Below are 27257 nucleotides of genomic sequence, written 5' to 3'. Positions count from 1 at the left end.
CTAAATCCCTCAGCAAGATACAGATCCTGGGAGGAGAGGGGAGCAGACAGACGATGAACTGGAGAGGGACCAAGATGTTACCTCTGATCCTCCTCAGCCATATAGCACGTAAGTAACATAAAAAATTTAAAGGGGCGCAAGGGGGAAACTTTTTCTCTTTAATAACATTGTACAACTTTGCATTATAAAGGGAAATGTACAAATTTGTTTTATACATTGACCCGATCCTTGTGCTGCCACCAATGGCTGTGTTGGGTACTGCAGTGCTGCAAAAGCCCTGTATCTACACAGTTACATATTCTTAGTGCTGCAGCATGCAGATACCTGATGTCTTTATAATACATGTTAGTATTAGGGCCCTATTCCACCGGACGATTATCGTCCAGATTATCATTAAATCGTTCGAATCTAAGCGATTATCGTTTGGTTAAAATGCAGTTAACGATTAACGACCGAACGAGAAATCGTTGATCGCTTTATAAGACCTGGACCTATTTTTATCGTTTCCCTTTCGCAAAACGTTCTCAAATCGTTCGCATTGAATAAGACGTCGTTCGCAAGAGATACGAACGCAATAGCGAATAAATAGCCAAGAAAAAACTATCGCAAATACGATCATAAGTAACGATTATCGTTCCATGGAAATGAGTGAACGTTTCAGGTCTTTCGCAATAGCGGTCGTTTGAGATCGTTAATCATTAACGATTATGCGAACGATAATCGTCCGGTGGAATAGGGCACTTAGAATAGACATAACTGGAAGAGCTCTCTGTATCAGGAGAGCTGCCAGTGTGACATTCTGTAATAGAGCTGGCAGGAATAGGGATGGGAAGAGGAACAAGGAGACGTGGAGCTTGAATGGAATGAATGGAGCTTGATTGCAAACCACACCTGAACTGGAGACAAGAGTTGTGCTGTCTTTGGAAGAAAGTGGCCATGTTTTTGTCGCGCTGGATAATCCCTTTTTTTTTTTAATTCGTTTTATTGAAATATGTGCAGAGATCAATAACCAAACATGTTGATACAGAAGAATTTACATGAATTTACTAGCCGCCCTCGCAGGGGCTCTGCACAAGCGTAACTACAAAAGAGGAAACCATACAATCTTCAGCATAAGTCATAGAAGAATTAGCATTATGCAGTAGTAAAAAAACAACATGTAGCATAGTGAGCATAACAGCTCAGCAACCGTTTTAACCTGACAAAGATGCTAACATGGAGTCAATGGTCGTTCTATAGTTGTGTACCGAATACTGTGTCAAAGGCTGTTCACACCAGGGGCCCCATACCTTATCGTATTTCTTAGGGCAACCACGATTTTTGTATACAATTTTGGAGAAGGGAAGAACACTATTTACAATTTACTTCCATTTAGATACCGTGGGAGGGCGAGAGTTCATCCATCTCAGGGCGATCCCCTTGCGTGCCAGGAAAAGCACCTCTTTAAGAAAGGTGCGCTCATGAGGGTTCCAGGCCTCCTCATCTAAGACTCCAAACAGGCAAATGAGGGGGTCTATCTGTAAGGACCTAGTCAGAACCTCTGACAATATGGAAGTAACACCTATGGCACTAGTCATTGTCCATACGCCCCATGCGGAAAAGCCGCGTGGGTGTGAGATAGCTATGGTGGATAATGTATAGTTGAATGATTTTGTGATTAGCTGCCGGAGAAACCGAGCGGTGTGAGGCCATAACCTCCTGCCAATCCTCTGCAGTCATGGAAGGAATACAAGTCGTCCAGTAGGTCTCTGCCCTAAGAGGCATCTCAGCTGTCTTATATGCCAAAAGGTGAGTATAAAGGATGGAGACAAGCCCTTTCGGACCTTGGGTCTTAAGGACTCCAATCAATGGGTAATCAGAGACAGGCTTTCTGGGGTTAGGGAACTGACTTGCGATGGCATGGCGAATCTGCAAGAACTTAAAGAAGAAGCCCCTCGGCATGTCGTACTCTGCCAGCAGTTGGTCAAATGATTTGAAGACGTTCTGACTAAATAATTGGCCAACCGTCAGTATCCCATGGGCTTTCCAGAACTCGGGGTCTAGTGCTGAGGTCAGGTGAGGTAGTGCTGGGTTTCCCCCTGGATAATCCCTTTAATTGAATGAGTCATCTGAGGTCACCTGAGAATGAAAAGTGCACAACTGTGAATGCAGCTCTGAGGTTTAGGTCAGGATTGGAACGTGTTATCATTCATACTGGACAAGAAATATCTGCCTTACAGATTCCTTCTGCTGCTCTTGGAAGGCACTTCCTTCTTTGACATCTTCCTTTTTTGTTTTTAGTCTCCTTTGCCATTCCTGCCCCTCTATGTGATGTTAATAAAATCGGCATTACTGATGGCTTCTATACTGTGACTGATGGCGGACATGTTGGCAGTGTAGTGGAGTATACCTGCCCTGAAGGAACGTACCCGTACCCAGTCCATGCACGAGAGTGTTTCCCCAATGGTCAATGGACGGAGGACAACGTAGAGGCAAAATGCAAAGGTAATGGACTACATATCTGCTTACTGGGGGTTGGTAAGTCTTATAGGCAGGGCTGTATTTTCCACTGGGCCATAGGGCAGCACCTTGTCTGTGTGTGTGTGTGTGTGTGTGTGTGTGGTGGTGGTGGTGGGGGGGGGGGGGGGGCAGTACATGTTTACACTAATGTTTATATAGAGTTTTTAGCTTGGTTTAATTTTTCACCACTAGAGGTGGAAATAATAGCCGGCTTTTGTATCTCCCTGGTCATATCATCAGACTCGTAATTGAGCTGGTTATTGACTGAAGGGGCCATTTAATATGGTGGTGTTGGTGGTCTCTATACAGGAGCCATTCCATGGTTGGGTCCCTCCCTGGAGGGATATCTGACTAGTCACGTGTTTTGAGTCTCGTAACTGAGGCTCAACGGACATTATTGGAAATATAATTACATTTAAAGGGGTTTTCGGTGATCAAAAGGTGCCTCAAGCCTTCTGCTCACCGACGCTGAAACTTTTTTCTCCCCCCTCCCTTCCTGCTTCAGCTGTCTTCTTCTCTCCAGACAGCCCCTTTAAAGAGGATGTACCACAAGGTAGATCCTCTTGAATTTTGGCCACCGATAGAACGGCGCCATCATGGGGAAGCTCGTGCCGCGGGTTGTTTTTTCGAACCGCTGCCCGGTTCCTGTGTACGTCGCCGTTCTATGCACCGGTACCGGCCGTGCTCAAGCACTGGAGGCCGGCCAGCCGGCCCTTAGTGGGAGGGGATTCCCTCCCCTCTATGACGCGGCTCCTTTAGAATCAATGGAGCCGCGTCATAGAGGAGCGGGAATTCCCTCCCACTGGGGGTGGGCCGTCCGGCCTCAAGTGCTTGAGCACGGCCGGTACCGGTGCATAGAACGGCGACGTACACGGGAACCGGGCCGCGGTTCGAAAAACTGGTGGTACATCCTCTTTAAGCTATGTATTGTTTATACCCCCAGTGTTACACTGATGACCATGTTGTATGATGGGGCAAAACAATCTAAGATCCTACTTTGAATTAGATTTTGCAGGAACAATCCTCTTAATTAAGCGATCTCAGATGTCACTGACAGGATTGTCTCCATGTAGGATCTTCACCACCTATATCTTCACCTGTATGTTTCATATGTTTTACTTTTGTACCAGTCATACCAGTTAACTAATATGGAGGTTTAGCCACTGTCCCTTCCCTGCTGTTGCCGAGAATAAGGGGCCAAAAATCTTCATTCTCAGTTGGGGAGCAGAGCAGTGTTGGCTTAGCCATATAACCATGTGACCTCTGCAGCCATTTAGAAGCCTCAGTGCTTTTCTGGCCCTGCCATAGCGAGGATTTATGGGGCCCCATAGCAAAAAACTGTATGGGGCCCCATAAATCCTGTATAGGCCCTCACACACATACATACCCACCCAGCACGGCGAAGTCCCCCTGCGTTAGTTTGTTTCCCCAGCTCCATGGAGGCATGGTCCGCCGCCATGGTAGCTACGCCACTGTAAACAGGTGAATATGCTGTAGACAAGTGAATATCACTACTTTTTTCATTGTAACACGATAACAAGTGATAGCAGTTGGGGGTGGACAACCTTTTTTAGGGTATTCTAAAAGTAAAATGGTTTCTCATACTTCCCACAGACAATTCTGGTCACAAAATAGGAGGTGGAATACGAGTGGAAAAAGATGGACTCATGAACATCTTCATAGTCATCGATACCTCTAAACGTATAGGACCAAGAAACTTTAAAACAGCTAAGGATATCAGTGAAGTTTTCATAGAAAAGGTGAGGAGAACATATACAAACAAGCCATGGCCTCTACCCTCATAGGCTTCTGTATGCAGGGACGGCCTTGTGTTGGCTTGAATTCTCTGCAGTATATTCCCCTCACATGGTGTGCATACAGAACATAATATCATATATTGTCTATATATCAGTGTCACCCCAGATGGTGCACTAATAGTAGTACCATAAGTTAGAAACAAAGCTTCGGGTTGCTATTAAAAAGTACAACTAGTCCCGCAAAAAACAAGCCCTCATATGGCTCTGTTAATTGAAATAAGAGCTCTGGCCTGGACCCTCACTGAAGTAGATGCCACCACATGTATTATATGCTGCGTTATGTACATCTGGGACTCTTATTATAAAGTAATAGCAATCCCTCAGCTCATTGTCAGACTGCTTTTTATAATGGCAGCTGATTGGACACCATGGGGATCCTCACTGTTCTTCTTTGCGTTGGCTTTATGTTATGATGGATACAACCTGTATATCATTGTCCTTACAGATGGCCAGCTTTGATATTGTCCCTCGCTACGCTGTCATCTCGTATGCCTCATATGTAAAACCCATTGTGCGGCTCTCAGAATATGAGAGTACGGACGCCGAAAAGGTCATCGAGAGGATTAAAAAGTTTAAATATTCAGGTAATGTAGTTCATGTCACCTCTACAATAACTTTACTAATGATATAAGGAAACACAACTAGTCACAGAACATCAGCCGGTCACTAATAGACTATACACCACTGAGGTTTAAGTGGTTGTCCTGTTTTTATTTACCCTATTATGGCATAATACAGAGAGGTCCTCTGTATAGGGTCCTCAGTGGACAGTAGTTACAAAGAGTGTCTCTTCCTCTGGAGAACCTGACCTCTCCAGTATTACACACCATGACCTATTGATATCAATGGACACCGTGTAATGCTTAAGGGGGTATTCCCCTATAACAAGCTGATTGTTGGGGGTCTGACTTTTGGGACCCCCATTAATCCCGAGAATGGGACATAATTGCCATGCCATGTATAGAGGGCTAACAGCCCTTGTTCTCAATTCATTCTGTATGGTGCCGGCAAACGCTTTTGAGTTCAGCGCTCAGATGCATTCGACTGCCCCTTTGAGGATGAATGGTAGTCATGCAAGCTCCATTTATTGCAATTGCTTTGTTATTAAGTCCCTGTTCTCAGGATTGCTGGAGGTCCCAGTGGTCAGACCCTCAGCGATCAGCTTGCTATTCCCTATTCAATGGAGATGGAAATATTCCTTTGAGATGACATATATCTATTTCATGTGGGTATTATGTAAGTATTGGGGAGGCTCGGAAGCCAAGCCCTCTCAATGCTTTGTGCTTTGTCTGGCAGCCATGTTACAGTAGCAGGAGGCAACTTACTGTCAATCAAGGGTAAAATGGGGGAGGATAAAAGAAATAACATGCTCCAGTGCTTGTGGCCGCATACTGCTGCTCCGCAGGGCTGATTCACGGATTTCTGCCGCCTGAGGCAAACCTCACACGGCCGCCCCATCTCAAAACCTAGACCTAACACTCCCTCCCATTGAGAGGGCTTGGCTTCCGAGACTCCCCAACAAAAATGACAGCAGTGGGTAAGATTATGCCGCCTAATCCAGGACCGCAGAATCTGCCGCCTGAGGCGGAATACTCATTCCGCCTCATGACAGAAGCGGCCCTGCTGCTTCGGTCTCCGGGTCCCTGGCTGCTTCCTGCTCTGAGCAGGGACCCGGGTCATGACATGTGGGGACCCCATTATGGCCACTGACTGGCTGAGCAGACCTAATTCGTCGCAACCCGGGAACCCGATTCCCGCCCAGACCAGGAAGTGGCCGGGGACTCGGGCACCGAAGTGGCGGTATGCTGCCAGCTGAGGAGGTAAGAGCATGTTATTTCTTTTATCCTCCCCAGCAGTTGGGTCAGGCCAGACTTCTCCTTTAATCATCCCTCTGATCTTTGTGATTTTCTTTTCCCTGGCTTAAAAGTGAAGGCAATGGGGAGGGGGGGGATTTATGAAGACCGGGGTACAAGTACGCTGGTCTTATATAAGGCCCCGCCCCCTTTTCCCCGGCAGGATTCACTAAGAGGCGCAAGCCTTTTAGTGAATCCGGCCGGCCAGGTGCCCAAACCTGCGCCTAGCATACTAAATCTACACCTGCTTCCAGCTGCTTCATGATTTACGCCCCACTATTTTCCATATATATATACTTTTTACCTTTTACAGAACATGATGATAAGCAGGGGAAGAATACCCGGGGTGCTCTGATGGAAGTTCATAGAATGATGTCTCTGGAATATGTTAGAAATGACACAGAGTTCATGAAAACGAGAAATATTATCCTGTTAATGACCGATGGCAAGTATCAGACCACAACTGGTCCTTCAGATTCCTCATCTTTGCCAGTGCTTCATCCTTGTACCCTCCCAGCCACACTGCTTCTTTTTCTCTTTAATTCATCGCCAGAGTTCTTGTTTATTCCACAAATTTCCAGTCTGCGTTACAGTGGCCCAACATAGTGCAAGAGATCATATGGTGGGTCCAGGTACAGATGGTATAGTAGGCCCTAGAGGTCCAGCAGAAGACCATCCCGTTTGGAGGTGTCACATGCTAAACTCATGTTCTTCCTCAGATTTGCGACAATTGTCTTTCACCTCCTTTAGGAAGGCATAATATGGGTGGAGACCCTACTGTGGAAATAAAGAGGATCCGAGAACTTCTGGATATCAGGAAGAACAATAATCGGGAAGAATTTCTGGGTAAGGAATATATAGTATATACTTGTGTGATGAAATAACTCAGTGCTGCCCTGTACTAGATTATAGTACAACGCTGGATAGCCAGTATGTTTGGCTTTGCTCTGCCTTTGGAACCAGATGTTGGTGGTCTTGGCTGCCCTAATGGTTGCAAACCTCCGGGAGTGTTGAGGGTTACTTAGGCACTTGTCATAGTAACCTGGAGTTAATAGCAGACCCACCTGGGTTGTTGGTACCGCCACTCACAGAAAGGGGAAATAACCCAAGTATACGTTGGTGTGTGGATGTGGGTGCAGGTGCTGACAGATTTGACCAGAGTCCCGTGCGTTTAGTCAAAAAATATAATACTTTACTGAAGTAGGATTCAAGTTGAATAGTACACGTAATACCAGTAGTGCAAAGCTTGATACACAATACTAGTGCTGACACGGGGATAACCAAAAGTAGAAGGTACTTTGTAGAGAGAGAAGAGGAGAGGAGTTGCCAGAGGATCCCTAGCAAATGTAGTAAATGTGCTCTGCCGGAACAGGTGTACAAGTGGAAAAGATAATAAGATACTCACGCTTACGGATGCCAATAGTGGCTCTGATTAGCCTTATGCCCGCTAGTTGCAAGGTACCCATCCTAGGGGGGTAATACGAGCCCCATTCGTTGGTTTACTGGGTGTAGCAGACTTCCGAGGTTTCCCAGTCATCCTGCACTGCGCAGTAGGATACGTAGACCGTGTACAGTAGCTTTGTCCTACTGGAGTAAGTTCCTCTTGCTTCAGGACACTGCACTGTTTAGAGAGGTTCCTGGCGTGGGCAAGGGTATTCCTACGTGGTTTCTCTACCCTAAGGTGAGCTTAGCACTGCATACTTGTTTTGGTTACTTGCATAGACAAATTTTTGGTTGCAATCTTTGGTCCCTGTCAGGGGTTGTGGCTAAGCCAGGCCCCAGCTTACCTTTTGCAGGAACTAGTCTGTTTGCGTTCTCTCACACTGAAAACTAAGTAAGGACCCCCCTCACTTCCTCCACCAGCTAAACTCCTCCGACAGGGGCTAAAGTAAACTCTCCTGTTAGTGGTGGGGCTGAGTGTGTGTGAGAGAAGAGATAGGATTGAACAAGAGAGAACAGGCATTGTTGACTGGTCAGCAATACAACACAAGTGCAAAGGCAGAGTCTCTACTTCAAGTTACTAGCGTGACCCTTGAGGGTCTCCTGGACAACTAACTCTTCCATTAGGTGGATCTGAACTCCCTGATCGTGTTGTTCCTCACCCACACAGTAGTGTAGGCAGATGGCCTTTCCCGTGTATCTCAACTCAACTATTTTAAGTAGCTATCAATTACAACTGCATTCAATATTAGAAGCAACTACTGTCTCCTTGTCACAGCCGCGGCGGCGTCCCGCGTTCCGGGCCGCCGCCGCGACCGCTTCCTGCCCCATGCAGCAGCCGGTGTCCATAGTCGGGGACCCGGCGCTGCTATCACCTCGGCCCCGGGGGGCGCCTCACCTCTCCACGCTCCTGTCTCCCGCTGTGCCGGCCGGCGCGCGCGTCCCCGCCTCCTAGGGCGCGCGCGCGCCGGCTGTCTCAGATTTAAAGGGGCAGTGCGCTCCTAATTGGTAGTTGCACCTATCACTCCCCTATAAATCCCAGCTTGCCCTGTTCCCTGTGTTGGAGCCTCTACATGCTTCCCATAGCGTTTGGCCCAGCTCCCTGTTGTTCCTGTGTCCTGTCCGTTACCTGGTCCCAAGTCCCTGTTCCTGGTTCCTGTTCCCCTGTCACTCCACCTGTTCCCGTGTCCAGCCTGTCACGTGCTCTCTCATCTGCAGACTATTGCCTGTGCCATCTCCTGCCACGCCTCGCCTGCCGACACCAGCAACCAAGCCAGGGGTAGCGACCTGGGGGTCGCCTGCCGCAGCAAGTCCATCCCGCCTTGCGGCGGGCTCTGGTGAAAACCAGCGGCCCCTTAGACTCCGCTCCCTGGTGAGGTTTGTGCCATCGCTGGTGCCGGTCCAGTGGATCCACTACTCCGGGCGTTACAGTAGGCTCCAACCATGGATCCCGGCGAGGTGCCCGATCTCCGTGACGTCGCCAGAGTGGTCACTCAGCAGGCGCAACAAATCCAGAAACAGTCACAGCAGATCCAGCAACTCACTGCCGCCTTACAGCAGCAGACTACTGCCCAGCGCACACCACCTCCTGACGCTTCTTCTTCACTCCGACTGGCCCTCCCAAGCAAGTACTCTGGGGACTCTAAGTTGTGCAGAGGATTCTTGACTCAGTGCACCATGCACATTGAACTTTTGAGTAGTCAGTTTTCCACCGAGCGCTCTAAAGTGGCTTTCATCATCAGCCTATTAGAAGGTAGAGCCCTGGCCTGGGCCACGCCACTGTGGGACCGTGATGATCCAGTTGCTGCCAATCTCCGGGCCTTCCTATTCGAGTTTCGCTCCGTCTTTGAGGAACCTGCCCGTGCTTCTTCAGCCGAGACTGCTCTCCTCAACCTCTCTCAAGGCAGCTTCTCTGTTGGTGACTACGCCATCCAGTTCCGCACCCTGGCAGCCGAATTGGACTGGAACGAGGCCGCCCTATTGGCCACCTTCAAGAAGGGCCTGTCTAGTCGTGTGAGAGACGTGCTCGCTGCCCGAGACCTGCCTACCTCCCTGAACGAACTCATTCTACTGGCCACCCGAGTTGATACTCGTTTTTCGGAGAGGGAGGAGGAGGTTCGGCATGAACATTTACTAACCCGTTCCCGTCGCCATCCCCAGCTGGCGCCGGTTTTCCAGAATCCTGACCTTTCGATGTCCCAACCCTCTCCTGAGATTCCTATGCAGGTGGAACGGGCTCACCTGACGCCTGATGAAAGAATCCGGCGCCTGGAGCAGAATCTCTGTCTCTATTGCGGTGGTTCCGATCACTTCCGGCTGGGATGTCCCCTACGTCCCCAAACATCCGGAAAATGCTCGCACCTAGGTCCGGTGGGACAGGTGTCCCTAGGTGTGAATGCCACCATTCCAAGTCTGTCTATGCCAGTTTCCATCCGGACTCTCTCAGGACGAAATCATCAGACTACTGCCTTCCTCGATTCTGGGTCAGCAGGCAGTTTTATTGCGGCAACATTGGTCCAAAGATGGCGGCTACCCGTGACCCGACTAGCCAGGCCCCTGACTATCTCCTCGGTCACAGGCGAAATTCTTACCGACCGTGTGTACTACCAGACCGCACCTTTAGTCCTCCAGGTGGGTCCTTTACATCAAGAAGAGATATCCTTCTACGTCCTGCCCCATTCTTCCCCCGCGGTCCTCCTGGGACTCCCGTGGCTGCAAGAACATGCCCCTCAACTGGACTGGAGAACCCGGGAGATTCTCAGTTGGGGTCAGGACTGTTCCAACCAGTGTCTCAGGTCACCTCAGACCAAGTGTACTATGTCGTTTCCTGTCCCAGCCAAGCCTCTATCCGACCTACCGGCAGAAGACCAAGACTCGGCGGATGCCTTCTCTGCCGAGGTGTACCCTCTCTCCGTACCCAAGACTAAGGTCGGGTCCTCTCACCACCGGGAGAACTTACAGAAGGTCCTCGTCCACAGACCCACAGTCCCTTGCCATGTTTTACCGCCTGATCGCCTAGCACCAGTCGTCACCTCCTCGCTTCGGAGAGTACCCCCCGGAAAGACTCATGTTCACCCTGCGCTTCGAAGAGGTATTTTGAAGTGGGGTCATTCCTCGTTGGAGGCCGGGCACCCTGGAGTCCGTAAGACCGGCCAACGGATCTCTCGCCACTACTGGTGGTCCAGTTTGTTTCAAGATGTCAAAGACTTTGTGGCTTCCTGTGCCATCTGCAGGCAAGAAAGAGGGGGAGGCCAAAGGGGGGGGGTACTATCACAGCCGCGGCGGCGTCCCGCGTTCCGGGCCGCCGCCGCGACCGCTTCCTGCCCCATGCAGCAGCCGGTGTCCATAGTCGGGGACCCGGCGCTGCTATCACCTCGGCCCCGGGGGGCGCCTCACCTCTCCACGCTCCTGTCTCCCGCTGTGCGGGCCGGCGCGCGCGTCCCCGCCTCCTCGGGCGCGCGCGCGCCGGCTGTCTCAGATTTAAAGGGGCAGTGCGCTCCTAATTGGTAGTTGCACCTATCACTCCCCTATAAATCCCAGCTTGCCCTGTTCCCTGTGTTGGAGCCTCTACATGCTTCCCATAGCGTTTGGCCCAGCTCCCTGTTGTTCCTGTGTCCTGTCCGTTACCTGGTCCCAAGTCCCTGTTCCTGGTTCCTGTTCCCCTGTCACTCCACCTGTTCCCGTGTCCAGCCTGTCACGTGCTCTCTCATCTGCAGACTATTGCCTGTGCCATCTCCTGCCACGCCTCGCCTGCCGACACCAGCAACCAAGCCAGGGGTAGCGACCTGGGGGTCGCCTGCCGCAGCAAGTCCATCCCGCCTTGCGGCGGGCTCTGGTGAAAACCAGCGGCCCCTTAGACTCCGCTCCCTGGTGAGGTTTGTGCCATCGCTGGTGCCGGTCCAGTGGATCCACTACTCCGGGCGTTACACTCCTTAAGATTGTTAAACTCTTAGCAGCGTTTTAGTGTTTTGTGGATACTATATTTTTGACTACACGTGTGAGAACACTGGCAGAGTATATACCTCCCATGGGAGTGATTGTCCTCTATAGTATTCCAGAAGCTGTAAGATTTTGTTCTGTCCTTCAAAGCGTTACAGTAAACTATTCTTAGTTGAACTTATCTATGCCTCTGTTGTCACTCGCACTGAGCACCTGCAGCTGTGCAAGACTCCCTACTCCACACTAGAGCAGCAACTACAACTCCTAGTACTGCAATGGTGTTGAGCCAGCATATCCAGGGGTTGCCAGCTGGTCCCACTCCTGGCTCACCGCGACAAGTCCCCGTGTGGTGCTCCATCTCTCCAACATCTGCCCCCCTGGGTGGCTGCGCCTCTTCCCACTGCATCTCTACTTAAATGGAAGTACATATAAAACCAGGATATCACGGGGACGAACATAACAACTAAACTGAAATATCATGGATTGAATCGACTTAAAGTGTCACTGTCGTTTAAATTATTATTATTATTATTTTTTAGGAAATCAATAGTACAGGCGATTTTAAGAAACTTTGTAATTGGGTTTATTAGCCGAAAAATGCATTTTTATAATGAAAAACCAGTTTGAAGCTCTCCCCCCCGGTCTTCATTGTTCTCTACGGAGAGGGGAGGGGTGGAGGGAGATGAGGCACCAAAACAGGACAACAAAGAGTTAATTTACAGCTACATTACCGGGATATCTCCTCTGACAGTCTGCACTGACCTCTCTGACCTCTGAATAGCCCTTTCTTTGTTCTCTGCTGGTAACTAATCTCCCTCCTCCCCCTCCCCTCTCCATAGGTTACACAGGGCATGACTAAAGTAAAAGAGTCGAGATTTCCTGATAATGAGCAGTGGATGAGAGAGAGAAGGGGGGGAGTCTTTTTGAATGCAGATAATGGCATATTTGCCTAATAAACTCAATTACAAAGTTTCTTAAAATCACCTGGACTATTGATTTTTGCAAAAAAAAAATAAAAAATGAAACGACAGTGACACTTTAAGCTCAAGCACAGAAACCTGAACCTGCAAAGTAGTATAGAAGCTCAGGGAGTATTGTCATCTTTACTGTTGCTATACGGCTATACTGTTGCTATATGGACCCCCCGGCCTGGCTGAGGGATTGCGCATGCCTCTTAGTAAACCCGGATGGCCCTGCTTCCAGCAGGTGAATATTTTTATCATTATAAATAAGATGCGCTGCACCCCTCAACCCCCCTTGGCTGCCCATCGGGAGAAGGAGACTGCAAAGAGAAGGGGCGAATCTGCACCATCTACCTGGCGTACGCCCATGACACAGGCTTCCTAAATGTCCCCCATTGTGTATACCCTTTTAGGAAATACCCCCAGCCACATGACAATACTTTTAGTAGATGGAACATAGGTACTAGGACACTGCATGTGTGGTTTCCCTAAGGCTGACCATAAAGATAACATCGGTCACAACTCTCTCGATCCCACCATACATGTGAAGAGTTGGCTAGGCCGAGCAATCATATGTTTGAAATAAAGTGAGGGGATAAACCGGACTACTCAGATGGCAAAATAAAAGGAAAAAACAACCTGTATCTCACTGATTGCCCCCCTCAGCCTCCCGTACATCTCATCCCTGCTCAAGGACATTATAAGGACAATATCCATCATGACATTTATATTCTCAATATTTCTAAACACTTATAATCTGTTACCTCATATAAATCCCTTTTCTCCTGTGCCCAGATATTTATGTGTTTGGCCTGGGTGATGATATAAGCCATGCAGAAATCTTTGATATTGCATCCAAGAAGGATCCCGCTAGGCATGTCTTCAAGATGAGAAGTATAGATGATATGAAGGAGGTCTTTGATCACATATTGGGTAAGAACATTTATGCCTCTTCCTTCCCTATTGTTGTAATGCTATGACATTGTGGTGAGGCCCCCCGGATGATGTTGTAGTGGTGGGACAGCCGAGTGCTGAGTAGGATGTAGTAGAGTTGATAAGGTTGTACTGAGGTAGCATATAGTTAATACGGTTGAAAAAAGACACATGTCCATCAAGTTCAACCAAGGAGGGGATGGATACAGGGAAGGGGGAGGGGTGATAGGTTCTATACATATACATCTATATTATTTTGCTCTAAGAACTTGTCTAGCCCTGTTTTGAAGCCCTCTACTGTTTTTGCTGTGACCAGATCCTGTGGTAGACTGTTCCACAGATTCACAGTTCTCATGGTAAAGAAGGCTTGTCGCTTCCGGAGATTGAACCTTTTTTTCTCCAGGCGGAGGCAGTGCCCTCTTGTCCTTTGAGGGGGTTTTACCTGGAACATCTTTTCCCCATATTTCTTGTAGGGGCCATTTATATATTTAAATAAATTAATCATATCTCCCCTTAAACGTCTCTTCTCCAGACTAAACAAATGTAATTCTTTTAATCTCTCCTCATAACTAAGATGCTCTATTCCCCTTATTAGTTTAGTTGCCCGTCTTTGTACCCTCTCCAGCTCTAGAACGTCCTTTTTATGAATCGGGTTCCAAAACTGGACGGCATACTCCAGATGAGGCCGCACCAAAGCTTTATAAAGCGGTAATATTATATCCTTGTCCCGAGAGTCCAGGCCTGTTTTAATGCATGACAATATCCTGCTGGCCTTAGAAGCCGCTGACTGACATTGTGTCCTGTTCTGTAGTCTATTATCTACAAGTATACCCAGATCCTTCTCTATCAGTGACTCTCCCAGAGTAACTCCCCCCAGGACATATGATGCATGTGGGTTATTAGTACCCAGGTGCATAACTTTACATTTATCCACATTGAACCTCATTTGCCAAGTGGACGCCCAAACACTCAGTGTGTCTAAGTCATCCTGTAACATCTGCACATCCTCCATAGACTGTACTGTACTACAAAGCTTGGTGTCATCTGCAAAGATAGAAACATTGCTGTTAATTCCATTCTCAATATCATTAATAAACAAGTTAAACAGAAGAGGGCCCAGTACTGACCCTTGGGGTACACCACTTATTACCGGGGACCATTCGGAGTAGGAATCATTGACCACCACTCTCTGGCTATAATTATTAAGCCAGTTTTCAATCCAGTTACAGAGCATAGTAGAGAGGAGGGTGCCGTGAGAGTCTCAACCCAAGTAGTAATGTGCTCTGCCGGGATGTTGGAGTGTATAAAAGAATACTTGTAGAAGAAGAAGAAAAAAAACAACCTGTGCCTGTGTATTGACCTTTCCTATAGTCTTTACCCCACCTTATGCTCACTAGCTTTGGCTGAACCGTACTAATGGGTGACACAGGCCCCAGACCTTGTTACCTGGGATGAGCAGAGTGCTGAGGGTTTCCTGCTGACACTCGCGTCGCGAGATGGAGTTCATAGACTTTCCAGTTACTTTGCTCCACACGGATCAGTTCCTAGCTCTTTGGCTCTTCAGTGGATACTGTCCTACACTGTGGTTACTCCTAGTCCTCGGAGTAGGTTGAGGTGATCTGTAGGCTAATCCTCTCCTGTAGGGTTTAGCACTGCATTACGCAGGAGTTAGGTGCTTCAGGAAAGAAGTTTGTAAGAGGAGATTGTTCTGCGTCCTACCCGTGTGGGGTACTGACTAAGACTGCGACTTTGGGGGTCCTGGCAGAGGGCCAGGGCCCAGGTAGAACCACTGTGGAGAGCTATGTGAGCTGCATCCTTTCTCCACAGAATCTCAACTAAGACTCCTCCCTCACCCAAGGGACTAACTTCCTAACCAGCGTGTGAGATGCGCTGTGGTTGGGTGGAAAGAGTGCAATAGAAGAGCAGAAAGGGAAGAGGTGATAGGATAGAAGAAAGTAGAGATCCTACTGGTTCACAGAATCTGGTATACACAAATACCATAACCCTTTGAGACACATAGTAACACCCCTAGTGGGACACCACAACATCATCACCTTTCCCCGTGTGACAGTGCAGAAGAACAGTCCTCAGGGTGAAATAGGTCTGTAGTCCTGCACCATGAGTTACTGATGTGGCAAGAACATAAAACAATAGGGATGAGACAAACTTATAGAAAACAAGGCCGTTCACAAACTGCACCCAACCACAGGCTCCACACATTTTTGCGCCCTTGGACCTTCACGCCAGCTCTCTGTAAATGGTTTATGTACATTAACAAGTTTGCTTCCTCTTATATTTTACCTTTAGTTGATTCAGAAATTCTCCAGACGTGCGGCCTTGCCAGAGAGCCAGATGAAGAACACGAATTGCAAGAACAGTTTCCTTGGATTGCCAAAATTTCCATCATTGTAAGTGGCTATTACTAACGCTTAAAGGGGTAGCTGGCCCCCCCAAATTTTTTTCAAATCAACTGGTGCCAGAAAGTGCCAGAGAATTGTAATTTACTTCTATTTTATTTTTTTTAAAAAAGCTGCTGTATGTCCTGCAGGAAGTGTGTCTTATTCCGTCATCATCCATCCCTGTACACTGCGGTACACTGCTAAGGCCTAGCTGTCTTCTCAAGAATCAACATTTTACAGAGCATTGTCTTCTTTCCTATAGCATGCTCCATTGCCAAATCCCTTTATCTGCTCATAAATCATTTAGTTCAGGAGAAGAGAGACAAGGGCTGGAGACTGATTCCACTGGTATCAGGACCCAGCAACCAGCCCTATATGTGTAAACAAGGAAGCTGGTCCTCTAGTCAAGTTATAAAGGTATAAAATAAGCTTTATGGTGTGTATTAAAAATTGATGTACAAAATAGAAGCAATACATATGTACAATAAATCATGTAAATCGCTTTAGCATGAATAGAATAAAAGTATGCAAACAAGACAATTAAGAGCATAAGTATACAGGTGTGGATAAATCCCAAAAAAAAGTCATTAGTTGATAGCAAACTTCATATAAAGTGGATAACAGTCCCGTAATGTTGATCCTTTAGGAGCGCGATATTATTCCTGTATCGCATAAACAGAATGTTCAAAGTTCATTGGTGTAATAATTTGTAGTTCCAGAAGTGATAAACATACCATCATAGGTTTAGGGGAGAAGAAAGTTTTTGTGCAAGCAATATTTGAGCCGATAGTAGTAGGTGCCGGCTACAATGTGCAGTGGAGCTGACCCTTGTGCGGTCCGGGACTCTTGTCTGCACTGTCAAATGCCGATGGATAATTGCAACACATAGGCTCAATATTTGGTAACACGCAAATGATTTAGTGTGGTGTATGATACACCTCTCACCGTATCCCGCTGCTGGCAGACCAATCTGGGCTGGAGCTATGTCCTCCTGTTGCTGCGCTGTCCTCCACTGGCTGGGTAGGCGCTGGTGGCACTCTTTACCGTTGTTTAAATGGGGATGGGCTGTAGCGCTTGCGCAGTAGGTAATGTTGCCCGCAGAAAACCGTGGTTGTCCTTGGCGCCAAAATTAAAGTTGCAGTCTATGGGTTCCGGTGATTTATAGGCTTTCATAGTGTATCGATACAAGGAGAAATTATGTTAAATTGGCTGGACGCGTTTCGATACCCTCATTGGTATCTTTTTCAACAGCAAAAAAAGGTAATAAAGTTGTCTTGGTATTCCGATCTATTTATACAATGCTGGTGTTTCTTGATTGGTTGAGATTAATTGGTCTTGGATCCTATGGAAAACCTGGGGTAAGCTGTTCTGCAATCTCCGGAATGGTTTGTTATATGACAAATAGTGTTAAGAATGATCATGGTACTTGAAATTTTAAATCAAATAAAAAATACAATCAGAATATGAATATAAATGAGAATATGAAATAAGAACATAATCACTGTAATAATTAAGCGTAGATACATGGTAATTAGTGTCAATATCCAATACTGTTGACAGCATAAGATTTTTCTGGTACTGTAGTAACGAATATAGACTTAGTGGGCACTGATATATGATAGGGAGTGTTTGTAGTCCATAGTTTACACTGTATTTATAGAAGGTGAGATTCTGTAGCTTTGAAAAGTAGAATCCTCTTGCTAATAGTGTAGGGTGTAGGGAATAAGGACCCCTAGGGACCGAACGCAGGGGCCGCCACTGCGCTTATAGACAGCCTGGCAAGTGACGGCCGTGTGGGGGAGCCCCAGGGGTCAGGAACTATGAGAGCCTATTAATCACTGTAACCCATAGACTGCAGAACTTGTTTACATCAGCTGTCTCGGAAGGGAGGGGGAGGAGGCAGAGACAAAGAGAAAGGCTTACACACTGTTTTTTGTGTCTTTAGCAGTCTTTTTTTTTTTACACATTTTTCCTTTTTTATTGTAGCGGAGAAGTAGTGAAGAGAAATGTAAAGGATCTATTGTGAGCAGAGACTTTGTCCTGACCGCTGCTCACTGCTTCCATCTAGATGAAGAGCTCCATAGTATTGATATCAGAGTGGGAGGTAAGTTCTCCTATCAACTACAACCTCCAGCGTCTTCTCTAGTGGGAGACGGCCCTGTGGATAAGAGGTTACACGGCTACCTATATGTCACTTATATCTCTTGTAGAGAACAGATTCAAAGTGAAGACGCTCTACCGTCATCCCAAGTACAAACCACTCGGCAAACTGGACAAGAAGGTGGACAAATCCTTTGATTATGACTTGGCTCTCATTCAACTGGATAGAAAGATTGAGTTTTCCCGAACAATCAGGTAAAATATGGGAAAGTTGGTTAAACTAAACATAAAGATCTCAAGGTATTGGACACAATCAGTAAATCATGGTGCGGTAGCCCAGGAGCTGCAGGTGGGGTAGGCAAGGGCTAGGATGTTGCAGTAACGCTGCGGCACTCGGCTCAAAGTGGTAGTCCACTCACCCTGGGCCCATATACACGCCCATTGAAGTGTTTCTATTACCTTTTCGTGCCATGCAGTGCGATAGTACGTAAGCTAAATGCAGAAAGTCGGGGGTAATTACAGATCAGATAAGTGAAAAATGAACAAGACCATTGTTTGCAGGCCGGAACTGTTCCAACTCACGGCCGTGAATTTCAATGCGGCCCCGTACGGAATACTTTTTCAGCCAAATCGAACTTGATTTTTACTGGGCTGGGCGAAGATTTCCAAGTAAATGACCTGCTTCAGACCGCTTCAAAACAAGCTAGGAAGCATAACTGTACTAAGGGCGTATGTTCGCGGTTCGCCCGTATGTTCGCAATTCGCCCGCATGTCTATTTTTTACACGGCCGTAGTTTCCACATGTCCGACCACGTACGAACTACGCCGGACATATACGTAGTGTGAACATAGCCTAAAGGTGCTTGGAATCTCTGCTTGAGCAGACAAAATGGAGGAATACCTTGGCTTTTGGGAAGTCTCTTAGAGGATACTTTAGATAGAATTTGTTATAGGTGACAAGGGGGACTACCTGGAGGAGACCTGTCCAAAAACCAAGGCACTTAGGGGATTCTGGCAACTCTAGACAAGAGAGTCTGGCAATGCTGAAAGAGAATGTGGAGGGGCAGATTCTAAGAGAACAGGCCCCAGGGGGGTTGAACAACTGGACGGAGCTAATTTCCAACTTTAGAAGGTCAAGCAGACTGCAGCAGGGCACGCAGGCAAAAAACACTTCTCCAACTTCTGTTTTGATAGTAGTACCTCCCTCCAGACTTGTGGGACTTGAAAAGACTTGGATAGCATCCTCAGCGTGGACAGGTGGTTCCTCTTAAATAGCAGATGCACCCCAGGTAGTTCAGCCAGCCATTGGTAGTAGACAGGAACATAGGAACTCAGGATACTCATCATTCATTTCAGGGTCGCAGCATCAGGCAAGGCCAGATGACCAGGCCCCATGTACAACACTCTCTGTCCCTATGAGTTAGCTGGATACTTAGCAGGAACTGAACTATACTAGATCTGGACTAAGACTAATCTGTGCACATGACCCTCTGCACCCTAACATATAGACTTCTAGGCGGTTGTCTATTGGTGGAGAGGAGCCTGAGGTAGCTTGACACAGGATTGGACAGAATTTGAGGGAAACTTTTGGCAGGGCTGTGATAGGCCCAGAGCCGCACAGTGTTGCCGATAATCTGGTCAACATTGCGCAGCTATTGGGAGGAGATTAGGGCGTGTTTTCCCACTAAGTTACCAAACGCATAGTTGGAAGCACAGCTATATGGGATGGTATAGTTGTGACGCCAGTGCTATTTCAGCACACAGGTGTGTTGGTATACCTGCTTTTAGGTTGCAGCTGGCTGTACTGTTCCCCAATGGTCGGCGACCTGCTGGGTTGTGATGGGTCCCTTGGGCTCTTGTCACAGTGGTCCAGAGTTGGGAAATGACCCACCCGGAGTGTCGGTACCGCCACCCACAGAAAGGGGAGAATAACTCAAGGACTATGTAGCTGGTATGTGTAGGTGGTGGTGCAATGATCACTAAGTCCCAGTAAAATAAATAAAATGGCTTTACTAGAGTCTCTAGTGATATAGGATACGCTGGTAATAAACAACTTCTTTTTGGTACAGACTTGTGTTCACTGAATCTGTGCTGGGAGATACTTTAAGTGCTGAGGTAGAATAGCGGTGCTGGTGTAGCTGAGTTTTAAGCAGTGAAGAGGAGGAGAGTGGAGTTTGTCGTGAGAGCCCCAACCCAGGGTAGTAGTGTGCTCTGCCGGAACTTAAGAGAGAGATAATTGTGAGAAGAATACTTGTGCCCATGTTTCACTAAACACCTTCTGGCCTGCAGTGTCGGGGTAATATCCTATCAGGGTGACACAAGCCCTAGTCTTGATTACCTGAGAGTAGCTAAGTGTCCCAAATTATCCGGTGTCACCTGAGCTGCGAGAAAGAGTACGTAGACCTTCGTATGGTTGCTTTGCTCTATCCGGCTCTGCCCTAGGACACTGCCCTGCATGGTTTCGAGAGTTTCACGGCGTGGGCTGGGGTGACCTCTGACTTGTACTCCCTTTGGGGGTCTAACACCGCATTGTGTATATAGTGATACCCTTAGAAGTGAAAGTCTCTAAGTTCTCCATACACATGTGTCTCTGACTAACTCACTAACACACAACTCAACTCAACTGTCCCCTAGGGGCTGTGTGTGTGTGTATAGAGAGCAGGGATAGGTAAGAGAAGAGAGAGTATCTCGTATTGGTCAGCACAGACCAGGTGGTACATAAACAGTCACCCTATAGTAGTTACAGCTGTGCAACACATATATACAAGCTTATACAAAAAATACTGACATCTGGTGGAAAAAACAATAAAAACCTTCATCAACACCCTACTTTTGAGTACAAGGATTTTGCGACAGGTGCCATACAAGGAACACCTGTGGTGGGACACCACACTCACTTACATCAAGTCATCAGGCCATGTAGTACGGTCTTTAGGAACCCTGGGCCAATCGAGTGACCTGGCACTCCTGCAGGCAGTTTTGGAGGGATACTGATTTGTGGCTTACCCTACTTCACTAGCATTCCTTGTTCCCTTGCTATATCTGTGTACGTGACCCCTTTCTTGTGTTTCCTGACCTTGGCTTCGTCTATGATTTTGTACTGCGCTCCTGTCTGTGTTTCTGACCTCGGCTTTGTTATATGGTTTCTCTTTGGTTCGGATTTGGTCCCGTTAGCTGCTCTCTTGGTTCTGACCCTTTGTCTTTTTGCTTGACTCCTCTCTGGTTCAGATTTGTGGCCCAGCCATTATCGGTGGTTTTGACGTGGACTATAGACTGACAGCCCCAGCACATTAGCAGTGTTGGGACCATCGCCCAGTTGGAGTCTGCTGCCTAGGACAGCACATTACGTAGGCATGTACAGTAGCCCAGGTTTACGTGAGGCTCACTGCATCTGTTATAGTACTTGGATAGAGTGGAAGTGAATGTAATTATTCTGATAGCAGAAATAACCCAGCTTCCTCCTCCTGCAGACCTATCTGTCTTCCCTGCACATCTGGCACCTCCTGGGCTTTAAAGAAGAACAGGGACACTATGACCTGCAGTGACCATGGTGAGTGTCAGATGGAAGGATTTAATGGGGTATTCCAGAATGAAATTTTTATTTAAAATCAACTGGTGTCAGACAGTTATACAGATTTGTAAATTACTTCTATTTAAAAAAAAAAGAAAACAGCCTTCCAGTACTTATCAGCTGCTGTATGTCCTGCAGGAAGTGGTGTATTCTTTCCAGTCTAACACAGTGCTCTCTGCTGCCACCTCTGTCCATGACAGGAACTGTCCAGAGCAGGAGAGATTTTTCTTTTTTTTTTTTAAATATATATTTTATTAAAGATTTTTAGTTATAACAGTACAGGCAATTATTTACATGCATTACAGAATTATGTAAAATGGATCAAAAAGAAATTATATCTATATATATATATATATATATATATATATATATACTGTGAATATGTTACATCACACATTAAGTTCACAAATAGAAAGCAGGGCTGTAAAGGGCGGGGATTTGGAGAAGTTCTTAACAGTATGCATATAAGTTGTATATAAGGAATACAAAACAAGTTGTATAAGGAATATAAAAGAGGTTATATAAGGAATACACAACATATCGTATCATATGATATAAGGGGATTTTCTCCTGCTCTGGACAGTTCCTGACATGGACAGAGGTGACAGCAGAGAGCACTGTGTGTGACTGGAGAGAATACACCACTTCCTGCAGGACATACTGCAGCTGATAAGTACTGGAGGACCTGAGATTTTTAAATAGAAGTGAATTACAAATCTGTAAAGCTTTCTAGCAACAGTTGATGTTTTCTCTGGAGTACTTTAATAATGTACGGTGGGGATCTAAAATTATAAACTGATTAAAGGGACTTTCTAAAAAAAAAGAAAAACATGGTTTTCTTTCTAAAAAGCACCACATATGTCCTCATGTTTATGTGGTATTACAACTGGGTTCCATTCACTTCAATGGAACTGCAATACCGCACACAAGCTAAGTGCAAGAGAGGAGCAGATTTTGACACAAAAAAAAGAATCCATGTTTTTCTAATTTGGGATAATCCCTTCATTTATGGGAATTTGGGAGTTTATAGAAGACAGATTTATTACTGAGTACAATGAGAGATGTATAAACTTGTCATCAGTCATAGGTGGAGGGCTGGACATCAGCAGCCAGGACTTATGTGATCTCCGCTGGGTCTTTCCTCCTTCCTCTACAGCCAAGCGCCATTTAGCTTTTATAGGAACGTAGTAATCTGGGACACGGAATCCATAACATTTTATGTTTTCTAGAAAAAACTCTACTCCCATCAGACGAGGAGAAGGCCATGTTTGTCGCAGAGGAAAGGTCTAGGAGTTTAGAGTGGAAAGATGTGCTCATAAAGCGAGGGGATAAGGTAAGGAAAATGGATAATAAAATAAGGATTATTGGGCTGATATACAGTGGAGTAATACTCCTAGCAGACCCCTCCATGGGATTACCAGGCTTGGGGCAGTACACAGGCGTGTGTGGGCCCAGATGCCAACAGGGTGGTCACTACATCTCAGTTCTCTGGTCTCATTAGGAACGGTCGGTGATTCCCCCCCCCCCCCCCCCCCCCCCCCTTGACATTTCACAATACCTATAGACCAGGATGGGGGATTCTTCGGCCCTCCGGCTATTGCAAAACTGGGGGGTGGGCAAAATCCAAAGACTAGTGCTTCTTTAAAGAAACTACAGGTCCACTTAGAGAGTTTAATTCTCTTCATGCAGCGTCCCGGTAACCATTTAACGGCTACTGTGTTTATAAGGTTGTCGTGTGACTGAAGAATACTTTGCTCTCTAAACATCATACATTCTGTGTGCTTCTACTTTACTTGTCCCACTGCTACATGCTGCTTAACAACAAACCCTGAAGTACAGTATATAGTCAGTGCCAGGGGTAACATCATACCTCCCAACTTTTTGGATGGCCAAAGAGGGACACCTGTCTTTACCACTCTCATTGTCACATGTATGGAAGTTAGATGCTTTGGTCACATGATGTCTCTCAATCAATTAAGCTAATCCCTAGTCAAGCCCCTGTTAATCAGGAAAGGGGTTGGAACCAAAACCATTCTGAGCCTGGCCTTTGGCTAGAGAACATGTCTGCTAGCTCATTACCTGCCAGTCAGATCATTGCTTGCTGCATTGACAACTTCCTTTCTCCTCCACAGAGGCGTAGCTGTCTTGAGGCTACCAAAAAGATTGACAAATTTAAGGACATTCCAGACATTAAAGACCTGATAACTGATAATTTCCTATGTACGGGAGGAACAGAACCTGAGGTGGATCCACCAACCTGCAAAGGTAACTCATTCATCTTCATTTATCATAGGGGAAGATTCACTTTCATGTTCATTTCTGATACCCATCGATGATCCATGTGTGTAGCTGCCTCCATCATCCCTGTGTCGGGGTTGTGTTTCAAAGCCTGTACAGACTATACCTGAAGTTTCCAGTAGGGGGCGCAGTATATGTAGAAGTTACACGTAAAAAATGATGTTATAATTTTTTACATGTAATTTCTACATACTGCGCCCCCTGCTGGACACTTCAGGTACATACACCTGGGTCGTGACATCACATTTTTTTAGAGAAATTGAAGACTGTCTGATCTACTAAATTAAGGGAAATAGCAGTATAGGTGCATTTCCCATAACTAGTGTACATTAGGAATTTGTCTAACTTTACTTATGTAATAACATAAAAAATACATTTTGGCCGGAGTTGTCCTTTAAATTACAAAAGAGGTTGTTTCGTCCATGGACAACAACCTGAGGAAGAGCTGGACCGCTGACTTCTGGATGTTAATTGTGAACTTAGAAGTATTGGGGTCGGCCTCGTGTGACCATATGACCTGCTCTAAAATGTACAGATATCTCCATTTCTCTTACTACAGGTGACGCTGGGGGTCCACTTATTGTTAAGTACAAGCAACGCTTCATCCAGGTGGGTGACATCTCATAGTCCATCTGACTTTCTTACTGGATTTGATTCATGTTGGGCTAATTGTGACATTGTACATGAAGCTACAGCAAGATATAATGGTGTAGGCATGGAAAAGCCAAAGTTCCCTTCACACATAGAGGTAGTTCCCGCCGTCTATGGAGAGGAAAGATGCATTTTCCCTCAAACATTATAGGGGAGATTTATCAAACATGGCGTAAAGTGAAACTGGCTCAGTTGCCCCTAGCAACCAATCAGATTCCACCTTTCATTCCTCACAGACTCTTTGGAAAATGAAAGGTGGGATCTGATTGGTTGCTAGGGGCAACTGAATCAGTTTCACTTTACACCATGTTTGATAAATCTGCCCCTATGTGTCAACAAGCAGGGCAGGGTTCATGCCTCCTCTACAACTATTAACACACTCACACTCTTGGCAAAACACCATAATAGATCATTCCAGACGCTGTTCATTGAAATAATAGATATGTACATTATTTTAACGCCCGTTCTAAAGAATCAATGTGGGAACACAGCGGGCGGCATTACAATGACTGCAGTAAAGAACGGACACTGATTCCATTGCAAACAGCGTCTGTTCTTTACAGAAAAACAATGTTGTGTGAACATAGCCAAACTGTGCACATCTATCCATTATAAATTTTCCACTCCTAATTTTGTCTACAAATACTGACAGAAACACGGGCCAAAGTATTATGTGTGCCTATAGCCTGGTACTGACCTCACATCTCCTTTACCATTTAGGTGGGCGTTATTAGTTGGGGGCCAATCAACAGCTGTGTTGGACCTAAGAGAGGACGTGACCCGGTATCACCGCTGTCTCGGGACTTCCATACCGATCTGTTCCATATGGTGGATTGGCTGAAGGAAAAGGTGCCAGAGCTGGAGTTCCTGGCCTAAAGCTTCCAGGCGATGGAACCATGCAGGCAATGACTGGGGCCGCTCCATTGGCCTAAGATTCGGTTGGACACACTGCAAAAAGAGACTTTAGGAAGTGACAGCAAAAATATCCCCAGCGCTACATTATACACAGCAATATGGGATCACAGATACAATACATGTACTACTGGGATTATATAGACAAGACTTCTAGAATCAACCTAATAGGCTCCTCCACACTGTGTCAGCCATACTGAGGACAAACCAATAATATGGGGAAAAGAAAGAGGAAGAAAGCGAAACGTCTGAGGCATGTACTAACTTGTACAGACAGTAGGGGGCACTGTAGTCTGCGTCTGGCATAACACTGTAATCTGATTGGTTCTTATTGTCTCCACAAATATTCATACACAGGGCCCCTTTTCACTGATTAGAATGTGTTTAATAAAAGGGTACTCTGGAGGAAAAAAAAACTGTTTTTTAAATGAACTGTTGTCAGAAAATGTAAATTACTTGTATTTTAAAAAAATCTTGAGTCTTCCAGTACTTATCAGCTGCTTTACGTCCTACAAGAAGTGGTGTATTCTCTCCAGTCTGACACAGTGCTCTCTGCTGCCACCTCTGTCCATGTCAGGAACTGTCCAGAGCAGGAGAGGTTTGGGGATTTGCTCCTGTGCTGGACAGGTAAAGAAGGTGAAACTGTGGTACTCACTGACTGACTATGTGTAAAACACAATCTTTATTGTTCTATTAAAATATGTCCGCAGGTCGGGAAATGCAGGTCCCAGGCAGATGGGGCTACAGCTATTTCATAAACCCATCCATGACATTGGCAGAGGCTGAACATTAGCAAGAACATGTGCAAAATTATATTTACAAAAACACATTCAATTTGTTATGGTCATTTAGACAAAAGGGGAACATTTATTAAGATTAGGCCTCGCCAAAATTAAATGAGAGGCGTCCACCTCTTACTGAATCCGGCCAGCCATGCGCCTGACCCTGCGTCTAGAGGGGGGGGGAGGGGGGGGACACTGCTCTGTGTCTTAATTACTCTGCACCTGTGTCATTGCCATTTAAGGAAGCTTCCTGCTTATGGGCTCTGCCTGAGCATCAAGGTCCTTTGGTCCTGCTAAGGTGTTTGTGCATTTGCTCTGCAAAAGCGTTACTGTATTCCCTGTCCTGGTTCCTGTTCCTGTGTTCCTGCTGGTGTGTCCTCGTTCCCTGGCGTTCCTGCTGTATGCTCCTACTCTTCCAGTATACCTGCATTTTGCTGTCCTGAGTGTGAACCTGACCCAAGCCGTGTTTGCTCCTGCTACCGTTCCTGCTAGTTACCCGCTTAGTGTGAACTGCACCGTGTGACCAGCACCTGTGTCTTCGTCCTCAGCATCTGTCACCTGCATCCATTACTTTTATCCAGTGTGTCCTGTGTGCATAATTGTCTGTACTGTCAGCTTGGCAACGCACGGACCAGCTGTCACATGCTTTGTCTATCTCAAGAGGTAGCGACCTGGCGTATCCTCTGGGAAAGTCTATCTTCACCATCAGGAGTATCTTGTGAAGAACAGAGGATAAGCTTAGACAATGCCCGTAGGGATAGACGGGCACGTGACACAGTGGGCTTACGTCCGCTGGTCCTAACACTACTGCTTTTGCAGACAGACTGAAGAAATGCCTGGTGGCTGTAGGTGGCCCCTGGCCAGCACCAAGTGAGTACTGGCCTCCTGCTTCTGGGGAACCCACTTGGCTATAGGATGCTGTGCCTGAATATTTAACTGTTTGCGCTTGTGAGGAGCACATAAAGTTGAAGGTGACAGGCAGGGCCGTATTACCAGCTGCTGCTGCCCTAGGGCACAGAGGGCCCTATCTACTACTACATGGAAACAGAGAGACTTAATTACTATATTGGGGCACAGAAAGTCAAACTACTATGTGGATGC

At 46.6% G+C, this 27257-nt stretch overlaps 1 protein-coding gene across 1 annotated transcript; it reads left to right on the top strand.

Annotated features, from left to right (window-relative positions):
• Positions 1 to 25537, top strand: LOC138766415 (complement factor B-like). The gene is made up of 15 exons (XM_069944002.1): positions 1 to 108; positions 2281 to 2484; positions 4114 to 4259; positions 4762 to 4900; positions 6483 to 6614; positions 6920 to 7015; positions 13306 to 13443; positions 15751 to 15851; positions 17829 to 17946; positions 18053 to 18197; positions 21413 to 21492; positions 22743 to 22846; positions 23646 to 23778; positions 24371 to 24420; positions 25183 to 25537. The coding sequence occupies exons 1-15, from the start codon at positions 54 to 56 to the stop codon at positions 25336 to 25338; spliced, it is 1797 nt and encodes a 598-aa protein (XP_069800103.1). The 5' UTR covers positions 1 to 53; the 3' UTR covers positions 25339 to 25537.
• The last annotated feature ends 1720 nt before the right edge of the window (positions 25538 to 27257 follow it).

The sequence above is a fragment of the Dendropsophus ebraccatus genome, chromosome 10 (genome assembly GCF_027789765.1).
Source record: "Dendropsophus ebraccatus isolate aDenEbr1 chromosome 10, aDenEbr1.pat, whole genome shotgun sequence".
Lineage (NCBI taxonomy): Eukaryota > Metazoa > Chordata > Amphibia > Anura > Hylidae > Dendropsophus > Dendropsophus ebraccatus.
The sequence above is the reverse complement of the archived record's forward strand: the minus strand, read 5'-3'. Positions and strand labels throughout refer to the sequence as shown.